General features: G+C 55.3%; 1 protein-coding gene across 1 annotated transcript; it reads right to left on the bottom strand.

The window, feature by feature from the left end:
• Window positions 1–7,953: 7,953 nt before the first annotated feature.
• LOC119363196 (putative polyol transporter 1) lies at window positions 7,954–9,892 on the bottom strand. Its single transcript, XM_037628508.1, has 2 exons — window positions 9,588–9,892; window positions 7,954–9,487 (listed from the first exon to the last, which is right to left on the bottom strand). Exons 1-2 carry the CDS (start codon window positions 9,700–9,702, stop codon window positions 8,037–8,039), a joined length of 1,566 nt encoding a protein of 521 aa, XP_037484405.1. The 5' UTR covers window positions 9,703–9,892; the 3' UTR covers window positions 7,954–8,036.
• Window positions 9,893–10,234: the final 342 nt, after the last annotated feature.

Below are 10,234 nucleotides of genomic sequence, written 5' to 3'. Positions count from 1 at the left end.
CATCCCAATCGGAGTTACGGATCTCCAGATATAAAGGAAACGGTGAAGGGGTAGAATCTGAGAACGCAGAAACAGAGAGATAGATCCAATTTCGGAGGGGCTCTCGCCCCTCCCAAGCCATGGGAGCCAAGGACCAGAGGGGAAACCCTTCTCCCATCTAGGGAGGAGCTCAAGGAAGAAGAAGAAGAAGGGGGCTCTCTCCCCCTTGCTTCCGGTTGCGCCGGAACGTTGCCGGGGGCCATCATCATCACCGCGATCTTCACCAACACCTCCATCATCTTCACCAACATCTTCATCACCTTCCCCCTTTTATATCCAGCGGTCCACTCTCCCGCAACCCGCTGTACCCTCTCCTTGAACATGGTGCTTTATGCTTCATATTATTATCCAATGATGTGTTGCCATCCTATGATGTCTGAGTAGATTTCTATTGTCCTATCGGTGATTGATGAATTGCTATGATTGGTTTGAGTTGCATGTTTCATTATTGGTGCTGCCCTATGGTGCCCTCCGTGTCGCGCAAGCGTGAGGGATTCCCACTGTAGGGTTTGCAATATGTTTATGATTTGCTTATGGTGGGTTGCGTGAGTGACGGAAACACAAACCCGAGTAAGTAGGTTGTTTGCGTGTGTGATAAAAGGGGACTTGATGCTTTAATGCTATGGTTGGGTTTTACCTTAATGAATCTTTAGTATTTGCGGATGCTTGCTAGAGTCCCAATCATAAGTGCATAGAATTCCAAGTAAGGGATGATATGTTAGCCTTTGCCTCTCCCTCAAATAGAATTGCAATAGTGATTACCGGTCTAGTAACGTAGTCAATTGCTTAGGGACAATTTCACAACTCCTACCACCATCTTTCTACACTCGTTATATTTACTTTATTGTCTCTTTATCTAAACAGCCCCTAGTTTATATTTACGTGCTCTTTATTATCTTGCAAACCTATCCTTTCACACCTATAAAGTACTTCTAGTTTCATACTTGTTCTAGGTAAAGCGAACGTCAAGCGTGCGTAGAGTTGTATCAGTGGCCGATAGGACTTGAGAGAGTATTTGTTCTACCTTTAGAGTTGGGTTTGACACTCTTACTTATCGAAAGAGGCTACAACTATCCCATATACTTGCAGGTCATCAGCGGACGTGGGCACGAGATCGGGCGGCATAAGGTAAGTTTTTCCCTAGTTTATTTGATTCATTTATATATGTATTATAGCATGTAGCAATACACAGGCATTCTACTAGTGGTCCATGCGGTGGACTATTGCAGACGTGCAGTGCAACGCAGACATGTTGAGGTGTTCCAAAATGTTTTTTTTCAAGGGTGCGCCAAAGGCGTACCATAGCTTTATAGAAGGAGAGAAAATATGTACAAGAGAAGTTCAGTTGCTAGTCACGAGGTCACAAGTCGACCATGACATCGCCTCCACTCCACTCCCTAAACACTATGTGCTACTAGACTACGCACTCCACTCCAGTTGCTCCGGCCGTCTTCTAGTTATGTAGGTCCTGAAAGATAGCCTTAGTTACACCAAAGAGGTCTAGCGCGCTACTCCTACCGAAGACCCTAGCGTTTCTCTGCTTCCACAAAGACCAACAGATTAACATGACAATCGTGTCAAAGCCTTTCCTGCTCCTCTTGGCTAGCCGCTTCCTTGACCGGCCCCACCAGTCAGCGATCTGGGACTGCATCGTAGGGCACAGTGTTTGGTCCACGTCGATCCTGGTAAAGCAAAGGTGCCACACGTGCCTAGAGTACACGCACTATAGCAAGATGTGATCCACCGTACCCTCCTCCTGATCACAGAGGTAGCATGGGGGTTTGGTCTTGTAGCCCATTCCTAGCTCTCCTGTCCGAGGTCCAAAGCCGATATTGCACCGCGAGCCACATGAAAATATGACAGGATAGCGGCGCCCAACATTTCCAAATTGCCGTGAAGGAATGGAATTGTATCCCCCCATGCAAAGCATCCTGTACGCTGAGGAGGCCGAGTAGCTGCCGGATTCGTTCCAGGCCCAAGTCGGAGTGTCATCTACCTCGGGATCTAGTTGTACCTCCATCAGGAACTCCCATAGTCGGATGAACTGTGAGAGGGCGTCCGTGTCAAGTTCACTCGTGATGTCATTTGTCCAAGCATGCAGGCAAAGCACGTCTCTGACCAGGCGTTTGTTAGCCACCTGCGTCCTAACTTTAGCCACCACCAAGGGCGCGATCTCGGCTGCCGTACTTCCGCTGAGCCACCTGTCTTTCTAGAAAAGGGTGCGTCTACCATTTCCGACATGCCATTGGACTAGACTCCCAAAAGCCTGCATCACTTGCTTGTCCGTTGTGAGATTTAGGCCCTGCTAGGGTCTGTACGGGTCAATCCTCCTTAGCCATTCCCACCTCAGTCGAAGCGCGATACCGTACTTGTGTAGGTCAATGATTCCAAACCTCCGAGCTGCTTGGGCCTGCAAACCCTCTTCCAGGAGACCACACACTTGCCTCCGCTAACTGCATCTGTGCCAGCCCAGAAAAAAGCGCGACATCCCTTATCAACTTGCTCCATAGCCCACTTGGGCACCTCAGCCACCATCAAATGGTGCGTCGGGCGAGCTCTCATAACCTGGTTTACCAGGATTAGTCGCCCTGGCCTGGTAACAAGGCCACATTGCCATCCTGGCATGATGTGGAGTGCAGCATCCACCATCGGCTACCACTCGTTCCTCTTGAGCTGCTTGATGCCCAGTTGCAACCCGAGGTATCTACACAGGAAGGAGTCGATCTTCCATGGTAGAGCATTCCTGACCAGCTCCACGTCACCCTCCTCAGATCTAATCAAAACCGTCGCAGACTTGGCATAGTTTACTTTCAGACCCGATGCCACTCCAAAAATGCCGAGCAAGTTCTTTACCAGATGCAATTCCGATTTGGTGGGCCTGATGTAGAGGACCACGTCATCCGCGTACAGGGAAAGTCTCTGCATAAGGCTACAGCCGGCGATAGGGCTGAGAAGCCCATGCTCGTGTGCCTTGATAACTAGTGAAGTAAGGACATCCATGGCTATGATGAAGAGCAAGAGGGAGGCCGGGTCCCCTTGCCTAAGTCCCTTGGCATGCATAAACTTGGCACTGGCGCATCCGTTGACCATAACTCACGAGCTAGCAGAAGTAAGCAGGGTGCCAATCCACGGGATCCATCTCTCCGAGAATCCATGCGCGCGCAGCACCTCGAAGAGAAACGGCCATGATAGCGAGTCGAAAGCTTTAGAGATGTCCAACTTGAGCATCACTCCTTTGGCCTTCCTTTGATGCAGGCGGCGGCCCATTTGCCGGACAAGCAAAAAGTTGTCGTGGATACTCCTTCCCTTTATGAACGTCGATTTGTTAACATGGACAAGCTCTCCCATGCGAGGGCAGAGTCTATTCGCCAGGAGCTTGGAAGCCATCTTTGGGAGACTGTGCACGAGGCATATGGGTCGATAGTCGTTTGTCGTGTGGGCCTCCGGGGTTTTCATAATGAGGGTGATCAAGGCCTGGTTCAGCCTGCCGAAACCTCTCATTACCAACAAAAAGTTTATGAAGCGCCGCAATTAAGTCTGCCTTGACAATATCCCATGCTTTTTGAAAGAACAGGCCGATGAATCCGTCCGGTCCCGGCGCACGGTCCGCCGGCATGCCCTTGACAACTGTCCAAATTTCCTCCTCGGTAAATATCTGATCCTGCTCCGATAAGTCGAGCCTAGTAACACCAATCGCGTCTAGGTCCAAAGTGAACTCGCGCGCGACATCCTTCCCGAGGATCGTCTTGTAGGCCTCATGGAACGCCGCTTCCTTCCCACCTTGGTCCTTGACAATGTGTCCGTCCACCAGAAGGGACGGGATGTAATTCTTCATCCTCCTACCATTGGCAACCAAGTGGAACAGCTGGGTATTTGCATCGCCTTCTCTAAGCCACATAATGCGCAATCTTTGGCGATATATCGTTCTTTCCAGCGAGGCCAGCCCCAGCACAAGTTGCTTAAGAGATCTCCTGAGCCACCGCTCCTCATATGAAAGTGACCGAATCTCCTGAGAATGGTCAAACCTCAGAATCACCATGTTGGCGACGGCAATTTGCATCTCAATGTTGCCAACTCTCTTCTGGCTCCAAATCGCGAGTGCCTTAGCTGTGTTCCTGAGGAGTGCGTCAAGTCTCCTGAATGGGTCTGTGATAGCCTCATCACAAGTCCAAGCCTCCTGCACCACCTCCATGAATCCATCCATCTTCACCCAGAACTTCTCAAAGCGGAATCTCCTCCTTGGCCCCGTGTGCTCATCCAGGGCCAGATGGAGGGGACAGTGATCTGAAATTGCCGTGCACATCACCTGGAGCAAGCAGTCGGGGTGGTCAATCTCCCAATCAATGGACACGAAGGCATGGTCAATCTTAGTCATCGTTGGATTCTGGCGCTCGTTACTCCACGTGTAGTTGCGCCCATGGAGGAAAAGCTCCTTGAGAGCGTTGTCGTCAACGAAACTTTTGAACCTCCTCATCATTCGCCTGTCGATCAAGTATCACCCACGTGGAGGATTAGGTTGAAATCTCCGTTGACCATCCAAGGCCCTGGACACAGCAGCCTGCGCTCCGCCAATTCATTTAGGAACTCAATTTTCTCGCTATCCTCCTGGGGACCGTAAACCACCGACAACCACCAAGGTGTGCCTCCCACGGGGGAAACGTATGTCGTGATGGAATGAGTATCATTGACGTGGTTCGTCAATTGCACCTTGGTGGAGTCCCAAGCAACAAAAATCCCACCTCTAGTATCAGACGCCGGTAAGTAGGTGTAGCCATCGTACTTAGGCCCCATACATTGCATGATCATATACTGGTCCACCCTTTCAAGTTTAGTCTCTAGGATACAACAAATCGCCACATGTAAAGAATCTACAAAATCGTGTAGAGCCTTCCTCCTAGCTGGCCCATTTAAGCCACGCACGTTCCAGCATACTAACTCCATTCCTGCGTACGACATGGCCAGAGTAGCCTCCACGGCGACAGGCCGAACTGCACCTATACCATGATCGGCGCCATGCTCTCCAAGTCACCTCCTAGGTCGAGCGGTATTGCCTTCCCGAAGATTGCCGCGATCACCCTCAATTGCGTCTCCTGGAGGGGCAAGTCAAACACCATACGGAGCTGGTCTAGCGCGTCCTCGGAGATGGCCAGGTCCTCAGTGTCCAGGCCCAGTGCCTTGAGTAAAACTGCTTCAGCTGCCGACGCCTTAGTTCCTATGCCCCATTGCGCATCCCGACCTGGTGGCTCGCCTCGGTGTGAACGGGTCCTGGCCGGCTCGGACCCCACGCAGCCCCTCAAACTCCTTGAGCAGCGGTCGAGCAAGTTTCTTAAGCAGCCCAACACAAAAAGTTTTGACGTTTCCAAGGGTGATGATCTCCTTGTTTGATAGTTGGGTGTTCAAATCACAAACATCCGTCCCTTCCTCCTGTAGTGTAGCGATCCCCAGCGCCTCGTCGTGCATGCATGCGCCGGACGTGGTCATCTCAATGCTAGGGCCCACAGGTCCCATATCCCGCGTGGTCACGATAGCCAGCTGCTCCTCGTCGCATGGGCCACCCAATCCCAAACCCGCCTCGGTCGCAATGCGGAGGGGATCCGCTGCAGGGCCCCCACCGACAGCCGCCAGAGATGCTGTCAGGCCCCGATTCACCCGCTCCTGTGGCCCCTCCACCATAAAGCGCACGACAGCTATGTCAGTGCGGGCCGTCTCCACCTGGCCCAACGCGACGAGGGTCGGGTCACGATTGGCCGGCACCTGGGCGCCAATGGCCATCTCCGCAACTGCGAGAACCTCCGGTATGATCTCCTCGAGATTCGCCGCCTTTTTTGGCCCCGTCTCGCTGTCGGTCGCAGACGCCAGCTGCCCTGGCTCGGCCAGTACCATAGCGGCTCCACCCTCCTTTACTTCCTTATCCATCTCCCTTGGTTCAAAAGAGAGTGGTTACGGGCCCGACACGTGATCAGAAAGAGTCCGGGTGTCAGTTGCCTCCCCACCCTTCGTCGCTGTGGCCGCGGTCATCCCCACCTGTCGGTCCTGTTCCGCGTCGCCAGTCTCCAGCCTCGCCGCCGGCGGGTGTGTCAGATCCTGCTGTGCACCGTCCTCCGCGGCACGGGTATGCTCCTGTAACAGCATCGTTAGGTTGCCAGCGCTGGCCTGCACAACAGCAGAGATGCCTATCGCCATGGGAGGGATTCACCAGTTAGATGGCCCGACGCGCCCCAGCAGCGCTTGCCGATACGTGCCTCCGTGGTGACCATAGGACGAGCCGCGGTGATCGCGCACGCCCCGCGTCCATGGCAGAACTCTCCACTCTCCTCGGCCGGAGAAGTCTCTTGAGTCGTCCAGCAAACCGCTCTGTCCACTCCCGTCAGAGATCGACGGCCGCATCCAGGTCCCTGGTCCCTCGTGCTCCCTGATCCTACCAATGTGAATAAGTGCCTTGTACTCCAGTAGCTGCCGAGAAGTTGGCATCCGCATCGCCGAACCCTCATCCACCTCCGGCTCGGCACCCAAATCTGCTTGTCAGCCGGCACGTCATCGGGGTCCATGCACCAAGCTCTCATCTTGAACAGAGACAAGTCCTCCCTATTAGACGTTTCCGGCGCAAGACTCTCCACCAGGCACGCCGTGCCTAAGATCTCCGTCGCCATGTCCCGAGTCCAGGCGTGGGAAGGGACTCCTTCGATCATGAGATCGACCGGCGTGCGCATCATCCTCGAAACTGCCCGAGCCTGCCTCAGCCAAGGGCGAACGAAGAGCTTGAACTTGCCAGGGTCGACAGAACCCGCCGCCAGTATCTTGTTTCGCAACTCCGGCGAAGAACAGACCATAAGAAAATCCTCCGGGTGGTATTTGTGCACAGAAAAACAATGTTGCGGGATGCGCAACTCCACCGCGATGGCCTCCGCAGCTTCCACGCACGACACCGGCGGCCGGGGACCGCCAACGTATGCCACCACCGCAAGCTTTAGCCGGCGCTTGAGGTCATCGATCTCCGGGGTGCGGCAGAGGATGCAGACGCCTCCTACAGCTGCAGGCGGTGCCTGGCTGAGCCCCACAGGTACGGTGTCCACCGGCGCTGGCGAGGGCCTCCCCACCGGAGAGGCCTGCCGAGTGACCGGCGACAGCCTGCTCGCAGGCTCTGTCGGCTGCCGCTGCTGAGAGGAGCGCGCCACTTTGGCCAAGGCATCCCACCGGAGCTCTTCCTCCAAGCGAGGGCTACGTGGACGCTTGCAATCCGACGAAATGTGTCCCTCAAGTCCACAGCGGATGCACAGAGGCTTAAAGGTGCAATCTTCCCTCCGGTGGCCCTCCCGAAAACACTTGAAGCACAGGCCGTAGAGATCGGCCGGGACCTCCCGCCTCACCGGGGACGACGACGGCGAGCGCGAACGGGGCCTGGATCTGCCCGCCTCCGCCTGCTTCTGCAGCGCCTTGCACCTACGCCACATGGCCTTGCGAGAAGGGCCGGGTCTGCGCCAGGGCACCGCCGAGCCCGCCGCCGGAGCAGGAGCGGCTTTGCGCGCGGCGTCATGAGCCCACGCCGAAGAGCCAGCGGAGCCCGGCGACTCCGAGAGCCCCAACCCCGAGATGATGGGATGCATCCTGGATGTCGGCGAGGAGGGGCTTCCACCACCGGACGCCATGGAGATCTGCTTGCACAGGGGGAAGGGAGAGGAGTGGGCGCCGGGGCCGGGGTGGCCGCCAGCGGGAACTGAAGGCGGAGTGGATGCCGGGGCCGGGGTGGCCGCCGGCGGGAACGGGAAGAGGGGGGGTGGACACCGGGGCCGGGGTGGCCGTTGGCGGGGCAAGGGGAGAGAGGAGAGGGGAAGGGGATAACCACTAGTTTGTGTTCCAAAATGTAAGAAGCAAAAGTCTACAAAGAAAAAAAAAACGAGACCAAGCAGAATTAGCCCTGGCAGCATATTTTCATATATCTCCAAGTCTGTAAAGTCTGATGTGGTGATGTGACAATCCAGCCCCAAATATTCATTTTATTAATCAACTCTGGCTCCAGGCGAGTTGCCCAAGAGTCTCACCCTGCAGCTCGCGTCCTGTGTCCCGGGGGCAGCATCTTGTGCCTCCGCCCCCGTGTCGGTCATGCCGAACAGACTGCCCATCTCCTCCAGCGTCCGGCCGCGCGTCTCAGGGAGGCAGGTGAAGAAGAACACCCACGCGAGCACGGCGATGCCGGCGTAGAGGAAGAAGGTTCCGCCCAGCGTGATGGCGCCGGACAGCGAGAGGAAGGTCATGGACATGACGCCGCTCACCACACGGTTGCCGGCCGCCCCGACCGCGAAGCCCAGCGCGCGCACCCGCAGCGGGAATATCTCCGTGGTGTACACGCCCAACACGGGCCCGAGGCCGATGGAGAAGGATGACACGTAGGCCAGGACGGACGCCACGCACAGGCCGACCGCCCACGGGATCCTCGCGTCCGGGTTCTGATCCACGACGGTGAGGCCCGTCGCGAGGCCGACGAGCGAGACGATCATGCCGCCGGTGCTGCATAGCAGCAGCGGCCGCCGGCCGACGCGGTCGAGGAGGAACATAGCGACCAGGATGACGAGCGTCTTGGCGACGCCCATGGCGCAGGTGGCGGCCAGGAGTTGGTCGTCGCCGGTGATACCGGCGCTCTCGAACACGCGCGGGCTGTAAAGCACCACGGAGTCGGAGCCCGTCAACTGCTGGAAGAAGAAGAGGCCGAGCGCCGTGAGCAGTATTCGCCGCATGGAGGGGGTCGGCGACACGATGAGCTCTCTCCACACCTGCTTCTCCTCGCCGCCTCTCTTCCTGGGCACGACCACCACGTCGCCGTCGAGGTCGTCTGGGATTCCGGCAGCGGTCTTGATGTCAGCGAGGCGCTCCTCGGCCTCCTCCGGCGTGTCGGCGATCTTCTCCAGCACGATCCTCGCGTCCGCGAGGCGGCCTTTCATGACGAGCCACCGGGGAGACTCCGGCATGCCGGACAGCAGGAGGGCAAGAAGGACGGATGGCATCGCGCCAATGCCGAGCATGAAGCGCCAGCCGAGGTGGAGAGGGAGGCGAGCGAAGGCGTAGTTGGAGACGTAGCCGAGGAGGATACCAAGGTTGATGAAGACCTCCGTGAAGGACACGAGGAAGCCGCGCGCCGACGCCGGGGCGATCTCAGCCGTGTACAGGGGAGCGATCACGATGGCGTAGCCCACGCCGATGCCGGCCACGAAGCGACCAAGCATGAGCATGGTGTAGCCGTTCGCGAAGCCCATGAGCAAGGCACCAGCAAAGAAGAAGGCGGCGACAAAGATCACCGTGAAGCGGCGGCCGATCCAGTCGGACGTCCTGCCGGCGGCGAAGGAGCCGATGATGGAGTAGATGCTCAGGATGCCCATGAGGATCTCCACCTGCACGTCCGTGATCTCGAGGTCTTTCTGGATGTACAGCGACGCCCCGCTCATCACACCGATGTCTGCATGCGGCCATGAAAGGAACAGTTTATGCAGCAGTCATCATCGCTGGTAGACACGAGACAGAATCAGACGACGAGGTGATAATGTCAGCATGTGTACCGTAGCCGAGGACGATGGAGGCCATGGAGGCGACGACGGCGCAGGTGGAGGCATACTTGATGTTGCCCTTCTTCAGCTTGGGTTCGACTGCCTCTGGGAGCCCATCAGAAGCCATCGGGAACGCTACTCTTCTCTGCTCTGTACTCACAGCGGGATGCTACTGACCATGGTCTACTGATTGATGAAGGTTGTTTCCTAATTAAACATGAGAGATGGTGGAGCTTGACATGATGGATAGGTGAGGACGTTTTCCTTGTTTACTATATATGCTTCTGCGTGCAAGCAAGTTCATAAATCCTGACCTTGTTGGATTTCTTAATTTCCATGACACTATCTCCAGGACCTTTTTATACTACATTTAATCGACGATTAAGGCATCTTTTGGTATGCGCTCTAGTCATCCTATTGACCATTTGATCAACCAACTATCTGATTATTGTTATTTTTCAAATAGGCTCAAATGTACTCCCTCCGTTTCTTTTTAGTTCGCATATAAGATTTGATCAAAGTCAACTATGTAAAGTCTGACTAGCTTTGTAGGAGAAAATATCAATATTCATACTATGAAATCAATACTATTATATGCATGATGAAATTAATTTTCATAATATATAACTTTAGTATGGTAGATGTTGATATTTTTTACT

Source organism: Triticum dicoccoides, chromosome 2B (assembly GCF_002162155.2).
Source record: "Triticum dicoccoides isolate Atlit2015 ecotype Zavitan chromosome 2B, WEW_v2.0, whole genome shotgun sequence".
Lineage (NCBI taxonomy): Eukaryota > Viridiplantae > Streptophyta > Magnoliopsida > Poales > Poaceae > Triticum > Triticum dicoccoides.
The sequence above is the reverse complement of the archived record's forward strand: the minus strand, read 5'-3'. Positions and strand labels throughout refer to the sequence as shown.

Bases quoted from the DNA above. Each gene is read 5' to 3' on its own strand.
- LOC119363196 (XM_037628508.1), bottom strand. From the start codon at position 9,702: ATGGCTTCTGATGGGCTCCCAGAGGCAGTCGAACCCAAGCTGAAGAAG. The intron at 9,488-9,587 runs GTACACATGCTG...GGCCGCATGCAG, and splicing joins CTCCATCGTCCTCGGCTACG to ACATCGGTGTGATGAGCGGG.